The sequence below is a fragment of the Pteropus alecto genome, unplaced genomic scaffold (assembly GCF_000325575.1).
Source record: "Pteropus alecto unplaced genomic scaffold, ASM32557v1 scaffold166, whole genome shotgun sequence".
In the NCBI taxonomy this organism is placed as follows: Eukaryota; Metazoa; Chordata; class Mammalia; order Chiroptera; family Pteropodidae; genus Pteropus; species Pteropus alecto.
Window position 1 is genome coordinate 7,716,120 of NW_006439757.1, and position 18,820 is coordinate 7,734,939.

General features: G+C 37.9%; 1 protein-coding gene across 34 annotated transcripts in view; it reads right to left on the bottom strand.

The window, feature by feature from the left end:
- Positions 1 to 913: 913 nt before the first annotated feature.
- MARCH1 (membrane associated ring-CH-type finger 1) overlaps positions 914 to 18,820 on the bottom strand; it is a 574,299-nt gene continuing 556,392 nt past the window's right edge. For all 34 annotated transcript variants that reach the window (XM_025050350.1, XM_025050351.1, XM_025050341.1 and 31 more), the window contains 2 exons: positions 11,751 to 11,898; positions 914 to 5,128 (listed from right to left, as the gene is read on the bottom strand). In XM_025050350.1, coding sequence (XP_024906118.1) covers positions 4,830 to 5,128; positions 11,751 to 11,898 — 447 coding nt within the window. In that variant the 3' untranslated portion in view covers positions 914 to 4,829. The remainder of the gene's footprint in view (positions 5,129 to 11,750; positions 11,899 to 18,820) is intronic.

Genomic DNA, 18,820 nt, shown 5'->3' on the forward strand with positions numbered 1-18,820 from the left:
TTATGGTGCATTATCATGTCATCTGGCTGTTTTTGTGTCTTTCTTGGGGCAAGACTCATGGAAAGCGGGCACTTTTGTTCATCTTTCTTTTGCTGTATAAGCAATCGACTATCTGACCCTCACAAGGGCTCGTGGTTTCTTTACTGGCTGGATCTTGCTCGATATTTCCCATTCTGGACTTGGCACTTGTGGTTCCCTCTGCCTGTGTTGCCATCGCCCTGAGTTACAGTATCTCTCCCCACACCCTTGTTGCCTGTGGAGTCTCACAGTTCTCAGCTTTGGGATCATTAGCTGAACATGCAGTGAAAATGGTTTGTGATCCAGGCGTGTTTGTTGTCATTTGGGAGGTGGAGAAGACCGTTAAGTTCAAATATCCAATTTGGGAAGAAGAATGAGCTCATAAGATTAGCAGTCTAGTTGAAAGGCTTGTAGGCACCCTGGGCCAAGCGGTCCCTTCACCCTGAATTTTGACCCAGAAGTTGTTGGGACTTTGGAAAGGAACATTTTTCTCACTAATCATCCAATCTCTTAGATTAGAAATACATTCCAAAGTCTTTCTCTTAGTATTTATAATCTATGAAATTATCTGAATCTACTCTTATTATCTGAGTAGAAAAATCCTGTTACATTCTTTTGTATATCCAAGCTTTATTCATGAGAAAATCCTTTCTCTATATTATATCGTTTTTCTTAAAGTCTTTTTTTTTTAAACAGGGTTTGAAAATCTGTATAGATTATTTCCATTGTTTTCTCTTGTTATTGCTGGCTTTAAAATAATTAAAGATATGTTTAGACCCTGCTTAAAAACCCAGACCACTGTCAGATATGAACTCAAGCTTGTTTGAATGTTACAGATACAAATCTGGAGAAGTCCCGGTAAATTAAGCAAAAAGGATAGAAACCACAACAAAGGTATGAGTCACTTGTTTAATATACAAAGTCTTTCACAGATAATTATTTTCTTTTCCTTAATTCGTCTTAGTACACATTATTCACAAAACAGTAAATTGTTAATGCAAGAGAATTGGGTAAAACCAAAAAAGTACAAATGCTCAACCTCAAAAATTGCACAGTTAAAATTTCTCCTTGTTTGTTTTAATGCAGTATCCAATTTCAAAATGGGCTTTCTTCAGATGTGGACAAAACACTGCAGCCCAAATTAACAGTACATCCTTTCAACTGTATTGATATGTAAAATAGCACCTTTGGGCTGACTTAAGGAAAGGAAAAAGGTTTTCAGCTTTCTTAATTAAAGCGTTAAGTCCTACACAATTATCATATAACAACTACAATAATGATAAGTTTTAAGAGTACTTTGTTCCACGATATTCATTGGCCAGGCAAGGCAAACTATGTCAAGCAGATGGAATGATCTTCCTCACCTCTCCCCAACAACGGATATGATATCTGTGATGTCATTGCCCTAATAAGGAGCTAATTTTCCAAAGAGTAGCTGTTATAGGGGTGTGTCGCAAAACAAGATAAATGTAACCATGAGGCCATCTCACTGGGACAAGAATCACATGTAACAGCAGCTCAGTGAGACTTTTAATTCTGGGGCATTTTGAAAGACTTCTTCCATACATACCTATCTTCCTTTAGTTTCTCCATTGCTGTATCGTAGGTTGATGGGATCATTTTTGTTTTGATTTTTTTTTTCATTTTTGTTTTGTTTGTGTTTATACTTAAGCTTCATTGCTTTTGGGGCTTCACTTAAAAAAAAAAAACCTTTGAGTTTCATTCTTTTACAATTTAATCTTTAATTCTATACAATAAAAGTGACAGTTCTTTAAAAAATGAACAGCATAACTGTTGTGGTTTATGGTACTGATAAAACTCGAGAATCGTGATTATAAAAAGCCAAAGTTTTTAACAGAACTGTAAGTTCATTCTTCAATTTCAGTCCTTTGTTTCAATCCATTTTACTTCCTAAGTGAGCAGGTAAACATGCTTCAAAAAAGTCATTCTTTCTTTTTGAAAGGTATATCCAGTCCACAAAAGCATTGTCACAAAGCCAAATCCTTTAACTGAAAGGGCAAATGTACTATTGCCACATAGACTATAAGAAGAAAATAACCTTAGGTTTTAAGTGCATGTAATAATTTAAATTAAACCATAAGGAGCCATTGCAGGACAACTTTTTAAAAGATTTACATTCGGGAGTTCAGGGTTTAAAAAGGTCAGAAGAATAGCAGAATAAAATGTTGACTTTTATACTGCTAGGGAGCTATATTTTCTCATTCAAGAAAGTCAAAGCCTATACAAGTTAACTTTGAGAATGGTTTTAAAACACCATGTCTTCTTTTATTGATAATACTGTAATGCTTACCTTTACTTTTCACTTTAGAAATGTTTTCTTAGTGTTTTCTTAGTCCTAATAAATGAGGCCTGTTTTAGCCAATCGTCTCCCACTGTGAAATGAGCTATACACTTATCTTGCTTAGGTTTGTACAGAATTTAAACAGTATTTTTGGTAGTAATTAAGGTAAATAGTCCTTTTCCTTCCAGAGCAAACAAAAGGGAAATCAACATTTCTTTTTTTTACTGGTGACTAGATTATTTCCCCCCAGGAATATTTGTAAACACCATGTTGCCATTGCTAAACCATGGGAAAAATGGATTAGTAAAAAGCCTAGGAAAATTAACAGATAAATTGAATCAAGGGTAAATCCCTTGGGTGAGGTGCCATTTCAGTTTGTTTAAGGTTTATATTTTTTATTTTATCACTTACGTCCTTATTTGGACAGAAATTTTGGTCCAGTTAGTTACCTTTAGAAAAAACGTTGTTTTCCCTGTGCCTTTATTGTCCCTACAATAAGTTTTAAGAAAGATGAGTTTTAAACCTTTTGTTTCCTGACTGATGGGAAACCTTAACGTTTTCCTCATGTACATACTTGAACACACACACACATGCCACACACACACACACACACACAGAATTGACATTATTAATCTTTATTTCGAGGATTCGGGATTATTTGGACTCAGTGTCATCCACTACTAACATTCATATCATCTTTCTCCTCATTAAAAGGCTATTTCTTTTTCCCTTTTCCTATGATAATCTGTGAAGAACAAGCACATGGATAATTACAAAGTGCATCGATGTGATACCCAGACTTGTGCAATGCAATACCCATGCTTTGGTTCTTATGGCCATCATGGTTGCCTTTTCACAATAATAAATATGACAGCTAACAAAAATAAAACACCTTTTTTTTTTTTAATGTAAGACATCTTTCTTTGACAGGCCACTATATCTATAATCATTAATATAGCTCACTGCAATATCATTCACGCTTCAGTTTTACATGAATATGCAAAGGACACAATAATCAACCAAACTGTCAAATCTAAACAACTCAATTTATTACTAATCACAGAACCTGTGGAATATGTTTGCTTCCCAGCTGAGCAAGGGAAATACTGTCAGCTTTTAAAAATAGAGTCTAAATGCTTAACTACTCATCTGTCAAGTTGACACCTCGTATAGATTTTTTAAAGAAGCCTTACACATTCGACTTAATAACAAAAATATTTTTTATTTTTCCTATCATAAGTGCTTCGTTGTAGCAAACAAGTTAAATGTCGAGACTTTGCCACAAGCAGATTGTTTTACCTTTATATATGTTTGTTTTTTCACCCTTTAGTGAAATAGTAACTTCATCTAACTCTTAAACCAGGATATTTACTTTGACTAATTTAGTGCTTCGTAAAATTATAACATTTGTGGGACTTTGAATAAAAGAATGAATTAAGCTACTGTTTTGAAATATTCAACTGTTAAATGAAGCAGAGGCTCTGTCTCTAATTTTAGGGCTGTGTCACTCAATATAGTTAATTCAAATTGAGATATGCTGTAAGGATAAAACACATAGTGGCTTTTGAAGACTTAGTCATAAAAAAATATAAAATATCTCAATTTTTAATATTGATGACATATTGAAATAACTTGGATATATTGTGTTAAATAGAATATATCAAAGTTAATTTCACCTGTTTATTTTTACTTTTTTCTAATGGGGCTACTAGAAATTTAAAATTTACATATGTGGCCTGAATTTTAGCTCACATTATATTTCTGTTAGACAACACTGTTTTAGAGGGTCTAGATAAAATATGGGACCTGATAATTGATTACAACTTCTGTGTGTATTTAACAGAGCTAATTAACCTCAAAAAAACTCTGAAAATATTTTTTTCATGATTTAAACATAATTCCAAATATTAATAGCTTCAAATGTGTACTGTATCTGTTTTTAAAACATGCATCTGTCAAAACAACTGGACTCCACCATAGCCATAAAAATCTGTTATCTGTCAAAGTGACTATCAAAAGATGCATCCTCCAAGTGTGCTTCTGATGTGCCTTAGGGCTAATGCGGACAATTTCAAGCTTAAAAACAAATGTATTTGTTATTTCCAGATGAGATAGTTAACATGACGAGGCCCTAGAAGAAATACACATTGCAATTCAAGTCTGTATTCTTAAACTTTCCCTGCTACCGTGAAGACTCATGTGTCCATTGTAGTCTGATGGTGAACATCGCCTAAAAGTATTCCTTACTCCAGGGGTTTTTAATTGTTTTAGAAATTACTCTTTAGCAAGCTTTTCACATCTCCATCTCACATTTTAGACTCTGTTTCATGGGATCCTGGTCATGTGATGTCCTTTCCTCCTCTCCTTTTTGAGTAAAGTAAGGGAAAACGAGTCCGTAAGGAGGAAGGGGAGAAGATAAAGAAAGTGATTAATTCGGGATCACTTCTGACATTTGTAGTGGCTGAGGGCTGAAAAGATTCTTCAGTGAAGAACTTCCCACCTGTCTCCATCACACCGGTATACCTTCAGGGGGGCTGCCTTCTGCAGATGGCAGTGAATTTGGACCCGTTTGTAATACAGGCACTACCACAGCATCCTTGATGTCCGTGTTTATGTTACACGAGAAGTTCTTCTCCTGCTTTTTGGCAGTGTCTGGGCAATTCTGCACGAAGATCACACGGTTGTAGGCCTTCAACCTGCGCCACAGCTGAACGTAGGCTTTACACTGTACATACATGAAGACGAGACCTCCTGTGAAGCCGATGGCCACCACAACCAGTTTTGTCCAAAATGGCCATTCAAGGATGCCTTAGAAATAAAAAAGAGAGAATGCTATCACAAGTTGTCATCAGTGGATTTGGTATTTTTTTTCCTATGGCTCCTTCAAAAGGCCACGCCTGCCTGCTAAATTTTGTGGATAAGAATTATAACCTGAATTGCTTAATTGCTTTCAAATATTCTAAAGGTACTTTTAAAACTGTATATGAAAAAATTCTCTTACCTACCCCTGTAATGACTTCTCTTATTTCTCCTTCTAGTATCAAGTACCCTCTATGATTATCAAATACTACATTTGACTTTTGAGACTTAGACATTTATTCCTTGTAGCTAAATCATTAAGGAAGGATAATGAACATACTAAGTGAAAGAATCAGAATTTAAAATCCTTTTAAGAAGGCAGACTAATAGATAAATATATAGGATTGTATATACAGGTCTCCGCACCACGCTCATTCCCTTTAAAAATAATTTTTAAAAATGAAAAAGAAGTTAACACATCTCACCAGAGGAGCAAATTTCTGAGTACAGACATGCATGTGATTTAGGATTTTAGTCATTTGTTTCGTAAATTTTATATTTTGTTACTGAGAACCATCACTTAATTTTTTTCCCCAATATAGTCAAAATAGTATCATTTAAACATGTAATTGATACAAAGATGATTAATGTGATGGTTTTTATATAGCAAGAGAGCATCCCTTAAAAATGGAGGTGATAGTAGTATTTACCTCACAGGTGGTTCGTATGGATTAAATGAATTAATAGCTCTGGACACAGAAAGGGCTATAAAAAATGTCAATTTTTATTGTTGCCACCTGAGAGATTTAAAAGCTACACATCTTCGGCTGATTGAGATGCAGATTAATAGCAACACTCTCGAGCCTACAAGGAAGACTTTTCTAACTTCTTTGGGCTTCGGCCTTTGGAGGTCACACCTGGACTCCAGGCAATGGATACCTCAGGGATCTGGATGAGGGGACAGTCGGGTTAGCTGCTCGCCAGGCCTCAGCACTACACCGCCTCACCCACTCCCCTGGGCATCCCCTGCAATTGTAATTCCTTTTGCGAGGAAAAGCTCAGAAATGTCACCAAAAATGAACTAAAAGGTCCTGAAATGCTTAAGTGGCTACTGTGTACTGAATTTTCTAGGAAACATTTATGCCAAACTTTAAGACCGTGATGGCAGTGGCTTGTAAGCTGGGATGTATCTACTGGCCCTTTTTGGACTCATTTACTTTCCAGCAATATTGTTTCTCCGAAAATATATTTCCTGGGTAATAGAATAGGATCCCTGTCCCTCTTCGCCTGAGGCACACATTCTGAGTCTCCTGTGACATCTGGCTTCTTTGTTTTCTCTTTAGTCAAACTGGGTAAAGTACATGCTCCCAGGCTGGTGAGTGTAGATAGCTGCAGAGGAGGCAAATTACTTATTTCTTCGCCTTTAAAACAGTGATCTTTAAGGTCTCTTCCGGCTTTTAAATTCGAATTCCCCAAGTATTCTGCATATGTTAGGTAGCGGATCACGTGATGGGAGGCACCTGGAGTATGTCTAAAAAGCCTTTCTAAAACCCCAATGGAAGAGAACCTGCCTCCTTTAACAGCGGCAGGGACCATGTATAGCTATCAAAAGCATCTCATTGGTAATTTGGGATATTTCCGGCTGGGTGCGTAGGTTATACAGTTACAAATCCTGTTCGTGTAAGGGTCTGTGTCAGTGGTAGGACTGGGAGGCGGTTTTCTCCTGTTGTCTTGGTTGCTTCTCTACAGTTGGATAAATTATTTTTAAAAGCTCACATACTTATTACCTTTTCTTTAACTTTTATAAATGGTAATATTCACTGTGAGTAAAACATCTTATGATAAATGTGCGGTATTACGTAAATACTGTTTTATCCGATGTGAGGTCAAGTTCATGGTGTCTTTGAAAAATGAAGCATAAACACAAACTTTGGAGGACATTCAGGACAACTTAGTTTTACAAATGAAAAAACTGAGCTTCAGAGTGATGAATTATTTTATTCAAGATAACTAGCCAGTGACCAAGGCAGAACTAGAACCCTGGCCTTCTGACAGCTAGCCTAAGTCCGTGTTTAACAATAATAGCCCATGTAGTTACTTTTAAAAAGGGTTTAAACAATGATGCAGAAGAGGAAAATATTATATAGATTGCAGGGAAGTGATTTTTAACATATCCTTTAAGCAGATGTTAACCAACGAGCTTTGCAGCCACAATTATGTGCTGGACTTGGCCACGGCCAGCAACCATTTTGGAGCCTTAACTCATACCAAGTGCTCTATGAGTAATGAAGCTCGGCCCTTGCCCTGGAGATACTGAGTCTTACAAGTGAGTCAGGCATGAAAGAAACAAATCAATCCGTTATGCTAGTCCCTTGAGGTGTGAACACTTCAATAATCCTAGAGCAACATCTGCAGCTACAATCTTTTTAACAGGTAGTATAAAATTGTTGTTGTTTTCTTAGTCTGTAGTTTTGTGTTTTGTTTTCAACACACAAGTAGTATACTGGAGCATTCTAGAATATGTAAAGATAAGGCAGGAAGAGGAATTGTTCCCCCAGAGTAGAATTGATAACATGGGTAATTCAGGATGATAAAATTTCAAGTACTGTGTATTTAAAAAAAAATTTTTTTTTTTTATCGGGTTACAGAAAGAGAGCGAGGTGAGAGAGCTAGCAGGGGCATCATGCATATTTAATTTAAAAGAACAACCATTTAAAAACATGAAGGATTTCTTTTTTCCTTCCAGGATTGTTATTACAGTTCAGAAGATTTTGCTGTTTTATATTCAACCTCAATTCTGCTTGAAGAAGGACAATTTGTTCCTCTTCAAATATTTTTGAAGGTTTTCAAGATGGATTTCAAATATTTTGACTTTTAAATTATGCAGTTAAAAAAAAACTTTGAAAGTAAATTCAAGATCAGCGCTCACAAATGCCAAAGGAAGATGACAATAATAACGTATACAAATGGCCACACTACCCATAACGTATACTTTGGGAAGTCAGGTTTTAAATACAATTTGAACATTAGTAGGGATGACGCCCTTTACAAAAGTCACTATGGTTTCCTTTTGAAATTACACGCTTGCTGTCCCACCAGCAAGCAGATCTGCTTCTCGATGAATATCTTGCTTCCTAATTCAAAAGCTCTGAACATTAAAAATAATAGTTACTTATTTTTTACTTGCTTTTAAGAAACTGAAAATAATTTTTAAAAGTATATACTAGAAAGCTGCCCCTTGACTGTGTGTATGTGTGTGTGTGCGCGCGCGTGTACCTTTAATTATCATCCAAGCTTTTTCTACTGGGAAATCTAAGAGACCCGAGTGACAGTCCACTGGGAGACTGCGGTCTGAAATCCTGCTTCTACCAAGAAATAAAACAATTTTTGAAGAAAGTATTTAAAAGAAAGATAAATGGTGGACAAGCTTGAGTACGAGGTATTTACACTTCATCATCCCTTTTACAACACTGACTGGGCTACTTTCCAGGACCCAGACACCAGGGATGTGCTCAGCACCAGAGATGCGCCGGTGAGCAAGACAGACACAGCCGAACCTGCTCGGAGCTCAGGAGTTAGTGGCGAGGGAAGATAGACAATTAAATGAGCAATTACAATTATGTGTCCCAGTGGGGCAGAGCTTCTCAGCATGACTGTGCAACAGAATCACGTGTTGGGGATACTGAAACCTCTGAGGATAAAGCTCAAGCTTTGCAGTGGTATGGAAACTCCACAGGTAATGCGAATCTGCAATCGAGGTGGCGTAAGGGCACAATGCTGCGGGAACACGTGGCTCTCCACACTTCGAGGGCCTTGGAATCACCTGTGGGCTTCTAAAGCATAACTTGCTGGGCTCCACCCTCAGAATTTCTAATTAATAGATCTGGGGCAAAGAGAGGCCCAGAATCTGCATTTCTCCAACAAGTGCCCAGGTGATGGTGACGCTGTTGGTCCAGGGACAGCATTTAGAGAACCACTGTGGTCATAACAATTATTCTAGCTCAGGGAGCTGAGCTAGGTTTCCTAGAGGGAGTGAAGCTTAAGGTGAACTGCAAAGTCTGGGGGTGTAGGGAGCGGTGTGGCAGTGTGTGAGTGTTTAAGTGAGTACGGAGGTGGACATGAGAAGCTGGGAGGAAATGTTTTGTGTAAAGAGAAAAGCTGAGCAAGGGTCCGGAAGTAGATCTGGGGAGCTGACGGATGTTAAGCATAATTGGCCACAGCTAGGTCACGGGGTGGGGCAGGTGGTTCCATTAAAGAGTTTGGGTATATTTTTAGAGTAATGGCTAATTAAGGAAAGGATGTGATCAGATTTGTATTTTGTAAATTTGCTGTGGGCACATTATTGAGCATGGGTTGAAAATGGGCAAAACTAGAGCAAGGCTAGTTAAAAAGCTGCTGCAGTTTTCAAGTAAAAGATGTGACAGTTTGCACAGGGCTGTTGGCAGTGGGGAAGGAGAGAAATGGACAGATTCCAGAGGCATGTGAGGCAGAATAAATAGGATCTGGTGATTGACTTATGGCAGAAGTGAAGGAGAGGAAGGAGATGAATGAAAGTGGAATTGGCTAGTGAGAGTTAGTAATGCCTTTCCCACAGGTATTAGAGGGTAAGTGGTAGCAGATGATCAGTTTGGTGTCTGGAAGACCTTTCAATGGAGACATTTAGGAGGTAGGTAGATGCATGATTGGAGTGCAATATGAGCTGCAGATAAATTCTTTTGAGGGGTTATCAGCATAGAAATGACAACTGAAGATATAAGGATATCCAGGGGGACCAGAGATTGATCAGGCAGAGTGAGATAAATGGGACGAAGCATGGGGCCATTGGTTTCCCGGGTTCTGGAGAGACGCTGGTGGCTGAAGTTGAGATCATCAGGTTCATTGTGGAATAAATGATCATATCCACTCCCCTGTCTCAGAAGTAGCATTGAGTAAATCAATGTGTGAGAGAAGTTCTGACCTGTCTGCATATGAAAGACATGAGATTGCTTCTTCTTGTTATGTCTAGGAGAGGTGCCCTTAAATCTTTCCCTCACATGTGGCTAAAGGAGAACAGAAAGAGCCCTGCAGACTCATAGAGCAAGACCGAGTCAGGAGGACCCCTGGGAGAGGCAGATTCATGATTCTCACTGAACTCCAAGTCAGACAGCTATGAATATTAAGTAAGTCTCTGCCCTGGATTGCTAGAAAAACGCTTGAGTCGTGAGGTCGTACGCTGGGTACAGTACGGTGGGGATGGTGGTGGAAGGCCTCTTTGTTTTCCCATACATACACTATCGCAGCGTTTCTGTCACCCTGTTACGTGGCTCGGGCCAGTGCCTGTAAATATAGGGGACATGGATTTTATTTTGAAATCTCCTACCCTCTAGGAAATTATTTAATAGGTATCTAATAGACATTTTAAAATCCAGCATCTCAGGAATAATGCATAATATAGTTGTAAACAATGTAGTTTGATATGTTATATTAAAATTAGTTAAGAATGAACCAAAAAACAAAATTTCACCCTACCTGTTTCTCTAGCGACAGTGCTTTCATTCTCTTTCTGAAGAGGTCAGTAGGATCTGTAACTCTGCCACCCTCCCATCCCCCACCCCCAACACACACACTTAAACGGCATAAGCCATATCCCAGTGCATCTGGAGAGTCCCCACAGCCCCTTGTTTTCGCCCAGGTCCCTTTCCGCTTCTAGAATGCCCGTGCGCACTGCTGCCACCATGAGGGCAAACGTGAGAATGCAACTCCCCTTCTGCTGTTAAGAATCTCCCCAAATACAGAAATAACAAAGCCTTCCTTTTAAAAATTCTTTTGCTTTTTCCTTCTTTTCTTTACTTCCTCTTATTATTTTCCTGCTTTCATTTTTTTTTTTTTTTAGGAAAGCACAAAGACACGCTCATAACACTACCAACTTACAGTTATCATCTGAACGATCTCTCCTTTCAAACTCACCACGGGTTTAAGATTGTGCCCCCCTCAAGGGGTGCGTGGAGGGGGGTTTAGAAGAATATTTCTCACTGCTTTACCATCTATGATTTAGGCTATATGCTAAAGCTGTTAGAGCCTGATTAAAAATAGAGCTAAGTACCTTCAAGAGTGAAGATAATCTATTTCAAATGACCTATCCATTTGAAATATTAGAATATGCCTTAATGATTTTTAAACACCTTTCTTGGCAAACTCAATACCATCCTTCACAATCAAACTCAGCACATTTAAAATTTCAAACCATAGTGTTAATCCACTCTATCAAATTATATAGTATTAATTAATAAGCTACAACATTCTTTACTAGACTTTCACCTTATTCATGTTTTAAGAGAAGCATGACTGGGTAAATAAAATGAAAATCTGATCCTTATTCAGCTCCTGAAAAGCCTGGAGAGGTGAATGACATGTATATATTTCTTCCGACTAAGGTTTACATGGACTTGACAATCTCACGTCTCAGCTTGAGACCCCATATATAATCCGATTAATAATCAATAGCATAACTGGAGAAGACTCGATTGCTAGTAGTGGTTTTTGCTAGTGCACCATACATGAAGATCTAAACTGGGGCAGTGGCTTCCCCACCCAGCTCTGGGTGTCGTCACAGAATCTAAAAGAGAAAAAGAGGAAAGAGACGTGCACTTACCATTATCATTGCCTTGTCTGATTTCCTCTGCAGTCCGATCTATTAATACATACAAAGACCAAACCACACAGGTGATTGCGATGACGTGGAATGTGACAGAGCAGAATATCTTCCTTCTTTCACTAGAGGTCATCTGTAGTTTCTCCCACTGCAATTATAAATGAATCACACAAAACTGAATTTCTAGCTAGGACATTTTGCCCCTCATTTAAATCTCAGACACAGGAAAAACATTAAGTATTTGAAATTTCAGATGACACTATAATATTCAAATATAAGTCTTCATGTTTAGAAGGAAATGAAATCATAACCTGTGTAGCTATATAACTGAAATAAATATATTAAGGTGAAAACAAAAATATTTTCCTATTTCCAAGTGAATTATATCAAGTTATTTCTGTTTTGCTAGCCTGTAGTTACCTTATCATGAATGGGATAGTTTTAATATTGTACAATTTTTAGAAAATATTTCCTTTCAGGTTTCTGCATTTCACTCTTTATGGTACCAGGTTATAAACAGTCAGAAGTAATCTCATTTTGGATTAATACATAGCCTGATATAGTGTTGCATTTTTGAATGTATCACTCTAACCAAGTATTTGAATGGCTGGATGACATCTGTGAGGGAAAGTTGGCATAGGTTCACACACAACTCTTCTAGGAAACACATTCATCTGGGCATGGGAGAAAATCAGCTGAGACCCCTTTTAGTGCAATCTTGATTTGCTGCTGCTGCTGCTACTATCACAACGATTGTCCCTTAGTCACGTTTTTCAGAAGGCTGCTCCCTCAAGTCAGAGAGGAAGAGGGCTACAGTTTTTATAGTCATACATTAAGGTTTAATTGAGGGAGTGTGTTCATCATTAACAATGAAGAAATAGATTCCCAAATGAAATCTTATTGCTTTGACACCTAGAGTATCACTTCGTTTCTGTGTTAAGAATTGTCTTTATTTTTCTTTGTATATTTCTATAGGAAAATCAAATTGCTATGACCTAATTAGAGGTGAACTGATGTGCCAAGCTTTCAATAATCCATGATTCTTTACATTCTTTACTTATTTTGCACTTCTTTCCCACTCCTACATATCATTCCAAGCACAACTCAGTTGAAAACAAGTGGGCACACATTAGGCTCCATAAAATACTGGCTCTGTCACCAACTCTGAGACATGGGTGAAGTCGTTTAATCTCTCCAGGCCCACTTGCCTCAGCCTAAGACGCAAATTGTGGCAGAGGCTGTGACAGAGAGGTTTGGGAAGAAGATGCCATTCTTTTTTTTTTCTTTATTAACAGACTAGTTAATTCTATGAGAATTCGTTGTGCCAGCTAAAAGCTGCTTTCCAACCTTCCTTGGCAGAAGTGGACATTGGCTGTTTTCCACTCAAGAGATATGAGTGACTATGTGGGATATCGACTTTTTGATCTACTGACCCAGGAATTACCCCTTCTTCCTTTCCTTCATTGTCTCTTCTTGCTACCTGGGATTCATAACAGTAAGAGTACCAACAATCATCTTCAAGGAATCTTGAGGAAAAGTCTTGAGAATTGGAGAGACCACGGCCTGAAGAGCAGCAGCTTACCTCGGGATGCCCATGTACACGCAAGGAAAATAAAGCCCTGTCTGGGTAAGCCATTATCTTTCAGGACTCTGCTACTCGCTACCAAACGCGATTCCTGATGAAAGAATCAAATAGATACTTCCTAACTTCCCTTCCAGCATGAAGATTAAGATCCTACGATTTCATATGTAACAGCCCTTAAAGTCTGATCATGATGCTCCAGCAATCTTCTTGAACATTTTAGAGGCATACATGTTTTATTTGCAAACATCATCTGTTTCTCTCGTCTTGCTGGCCAGTCATCACATAGTTTTCCATATAAAGGTCTATTAGAATCAAGTAACAATTCATATTTCATCTTGTACTTTCTTTTTCATCACACTACATAATATATATTATTCCAAGTAAATAATGGAGACATCTTAGTAATGTGACCAGGGGTTTCTGTCTAGAATCTATTTTTAATTAACTGATATTAAATTGAGAAGATTTTAGTATGTGTATCTTGGTTTTAATCAAAATTTCACATCATATCTGTGAAAGATGTCTTTTTAAAATTTTGTTTTGTTATTGATTTATTGTAATGTTAATTTGAATAATCTGTATAATTTAAAACAGAATATTATCATTTGGTAATGCCATTTTGTGATTTTATAACTGTTTCTTGAATTACCTCAATATTCAATATGACCAAATAAAAAATATAGGATGGTGCAGAAAATACAACTTTACATGTTCAAATTTCCTAAATGTTCTAAATAGATGAAAATACCTCCAATAACAAAATTTCATACCAAATCAACCCTCCACTGTAAAACTAGCTTTTAAAAAAGCTATTAAAAATGGGGTCTTCTTAAATCTAAGGAGCATATCGATTGATGCACTGGCTGAAACACATTCTTCAAAATTAATGAGCCTCAAATAGAAAAGTATCAATGAGGCTGACAGGGATGGACCGAATCAAATAGACTCCTTCTAGTTCCAGACAATAGAAGCTCTGAAGTTGTCACTTTCTAATCTCAAAATTTTAAAAATAAATAAAGTGTAAAAAGACCATGAAAATTTCCCACCTTCCTTTATAAATCCTTAAGGGACTATTCAGGAATTCACTAGCCCGCACACAGGTACATGTAATACAACAGCGCCCCCTTCCGCATGATTACAGTTCTGCGTGCAGTAGTCAGCACAAGGCATCACCAGAAATCTGTGTAGTTTATATGATATTCATCCATATCCTTGTATTTTCAAGTTTATATACAAAGTTTGAATAAGCTCTGCAAGCCTTCACAGTGAGCAATGCATCGAGAAGGCAAGGGTAGAAATTTTATTTTAACAAAGCTGTTAACAAAAAAGCCTTAGTTTAATATTTGGGATGCTGAAATTCAGTACCAGCCCGCTAAAGATTTTGTGATAGGAAAGTGCTAATCTGTCCAGTTTTATAAAATAATATGTGTATAATGTTCACTACTGTGACCCTTCTGGGAGGGGGATACTAGAGAGAAGCCTCTTGGGTCTTTACTGTGGCCCCCTGCTCAGCGGCAGCTTCACCTGGTACCTGTGAGAGATGCAAATTCTCACACTCCACTTTTGAGGTGACTCTCTGTTGGCTTCACTCCGTTCCTGACAGCTCTCTGCCAGTGTAGCAGCCTCATGTTCGCTGTGCCACCCACAGAGGGGCAGGGCCACAACTCTCCTCTTTAGATTATTTAGGCCTGAGACAACTATTCACCCTAAATCCTTCAGTTCTAAGGTGACACATGTCTCTCCAATTGGTCTCAGTGAAGCTGGTGGAAATGCTAAAACAGCAACTCCCTTCCCCAAGGGGCAGGGGAAAACCATGTACCACAGCACGTCACCCAGCTTTTGACAACTCTTTACACTACTAACTCCCCCAGCTGCCTCTTGTCACCCTTCAAATTCATTTACACCTTCAAAATGGGGGATAAGCTAAGGTTGACAAAACCACTTTCACGAAATCCTCCTACATAGGTGGTCTTGGACCTTGCTGTAGGCTTTATAATTGCTGAGTCTTTGATACCTGTTTTATTGTTCTTGGCCTTTGGTCCCATGCTGAACCTCCCCACCTTCCACCCCCTAGATTAGAAAAAATTGAACAGAACTCTATTATTCACTTAGAAACATGCTACTGAATATTTCTGAAAAGACTTCTGCATTGGAGTATAAATTGATGCAAACATTGTTTCTGTGAAATTTTCCATTTGTTTTAGCTAAATGAAATTGTTCAGGTTTTCTAATTTAAATTACTTGTATTCATATTCTGTACTAAAATATAAATTCAAAAATACTGCCTAAAAAGAATGTTTTTCTAATCTTTGTACCAGTGAAGAATAAAGGCAGTTTATTTGCACAAAATCAAAATACACGAGATAGGGACTACTTTACTGAATCCCTTGCCTTTTCTTCCTTGACACAGGTGCACAATGTAGTTCTGTTTTCTGAACCAGAAGAACCAGAATTATCTACATAGTGCTAGAGTAAACAAAAACAAATTCCACCAGGTGGCGCCAAGCCCAAACTGTTGCTAATAGAAAGAAGGATTTTTTTTTTTTTTTCACGAACAACTGGACCCAGGAGCTCCCAGCCAGCTGGTCAGTCATCAACACACAAAATTGCAAAACCACATTTTAACTGTTTAAAATTTTCTGACCCTCCTTGCTTATCACATTTGATGGAGTTTTACTGCGCACGAGTGACAATAGTACCCAGAACAGCAAGTCTAGACTTCATTACCTTACCTGCATGCTTTAGTAAGATATATTGTGCTAGAGGAGAGCAAATAAACTCAGCAAAAGTAATGGGGCTTACAAAATCAGTGAAGTTTCTAGAGGGCTCATTTACAGGCTTAGAGTTGGGTTCGTTCACGTAGGTCTGGAAAGTGGTTCTTAAAGAACGTTCCCCACAACCAGGAGCATCAATGAGTCTCGTTAGTGTTAATTAAACAAGGCCATTGGGCTGAAGTGGCCCTAATGCCAGGGTAGCCTATATAAGCAAACTCAACTCTAAGACTGTAAATTCCTGCAGGTCTGGAAATCGAAACCTAAGGATCACCAATCACGAACAGGCTTTAAGCTGTAGCCATCAAATAATTGCTTTGCTTCTGCACTTTCTCCATATGTCTTCCCCCTCGCTCTTGTGGGTGGAGCCCTCCTAACTGCTTCCGGTTTGGCACTGTCTGGGTTCCAATGGATTATTGCTCAAATAAACTCTTAAACAATATAATATGCCTTAGTTTCTCTTTTAATAGGAATGTGATTATTTGGGGCCCCACATCACACTTACTGAATCAGAAACTCTGGTGGCCAGGCCATGCAATCTGCATTTTAACTAGCCCTCAGGTGATTCTGAGGCAACCACCTGCCTAATGAATGATGCTTGGCAGAGTTGTATGTTGACATCAATGGAGTCTGTATTAGAAGTAGCATTTGTCACTTTCTGACATAAACTAAGCAGTAGTCCAGGGAAGGAAAGTCAATGAACCAGTTTGATTACCCAGCTGTGATGTTAATATTTCAGGTTGAGAGAGAAAAAAAAAAAGAAAAAATCATAAAATCAGTGAATTTGTTTGAAATAAAATAACATCGTTTGGAGTTAGCTCATTAATCACTAAAACAAACTGTTCTATTTTTTAATTCCACTTTTCAAATTAGTGTTTAGGTACATGAAAGCCTATTAAAAGCTAATTTTATTAGTTATAATTTCAAATACTTTAGGAGAGAACCAAACAACAGACTCTTAACATTTATGAGGAGTAATTCTTGAGACCTTAATGAATCCCCAAGTTCACAAATATGCCTATGGCAAATAATTTACCCTTTAAAAATAAAACAAAAACAAATTCACAGATACAGAGAACAAACTGGTGACTGCCAGAGAGGAGGAGGGTTGTGGGGCTGGGTGAAAACGGTGAAGGGTTGAAGAAGCACAAATTGGTAGTTACAAAACAGTCATGGAGATTTAGAGTACAGCATAGGGTATATAGTCGATATTACTGTTAAAAAAAAAAAAAAAAAAAGAAAAAGAAAAAAGAAAAAAAGAACCCTGGAAGAAAAAACTGACTTCTTTAGGCTTTTAGTAATAATTGCTACAAACCTAATGGTAGGTAAGAAACAAGAAAACCAGGTTGAGATGTAGATGATTGGCAGTTGTTTAAGTTCACTGATGTTAAGGTCCTCACTATGAGACACAAGCCAGAAAGTATACAAGATACAAACTTGTCTCTCAACAGAATTATAAATAACCATGTATATAGATCTCCCGGCTTTCTTACTAAGAGACAAAACCTCAAATGTTATATCCACAAATGCTCTGTGAGTTTACTGTTATCTCCTGGGGAAAAAAAATACCTTTTTCCCTATAGTTCTCTCATCCATTTTTGGTCCACCAATAATAATTATTTAGCATCTTCCCTGCATGGTCCAAAGTGAAGGGACATTATATGATTTCTGGTTGAATGCAGCTCCTGTTTCTCTCGGTAACAGGACAAGAGGAAATTGTCTTGCCCTACAGCAGACACTAGGACCTACATCCAAACAAATTGCAAACATGAGCAGTGAGGAATGGGCCGTGTGCCTAGATGACTCTTTGAAGTCTCCAAATGAAATATAAGTGTAGGATTAATCAGTACTGTCTGGGACAGTTTGATCGCATGTTGATTTAGAGTTGGAGGAAATAGTTATTAATACCCAGGTTAGGGCAAAGATAACACTGCATATTGGCAGTCTTACTGAAAAATGGTTTCTAAATCTTCCCACAAAGAGGAGGAATACTTGGGAACCTGAAATCAATGGCTACATCTTGCTACCACTCAGTCTGTCTCCTTCGGCACTCAGAGCTATTGAGCGATGGGCATAACCTGAACATGGAGGGGAAAAATAATAAAAATTATTCAGTTCTGGGAGTATTTTATAATTAAAAGTACTTTTCAGCATTGGCTGTCTAACAGAATCCCCTAGGGAGCTGATGCCCAATATACACACCCAGGCCTTACTGAATCCATCGCTGAGGAATAAACTATGCAGTGCACAGTGTATTCTGGTCCAAAGTGTACATGAATGATCTGGGTTCAAATTCTGACTCTGCCACTAAGTATTGTGTGACTGTGGGTGAGCTATTTTAATTTTCTGTCTTCTTGTTTCTTTACCTGTAAAAGATGGTACCTACTTTACGGGGCCAAGTTTAAGTGAGTTACTACATGTAAGTGCAGAACAGTATCAGGCACACGTATAAAGAATTCAATAAACAATTGTCATAACTGGGAACTTGCAGCGTCACATCCAATCTGACTTCAGTTGTTTTTAATCTTCATGTCAATAACAGCACTGAAGGACAGAGAAAGGATGAGCTGGGATTTGTTCATGCAGAATCGAGACAACCAAAGCCCCCACTCCCCATCTATTTTCCAAGTATAAGTAGACTTTTATGAATAATGAACCTCATAGTAGGGAAAAACAGGCCACTTTTGTGAACTATTTGTACAAAAAGGGTTAGT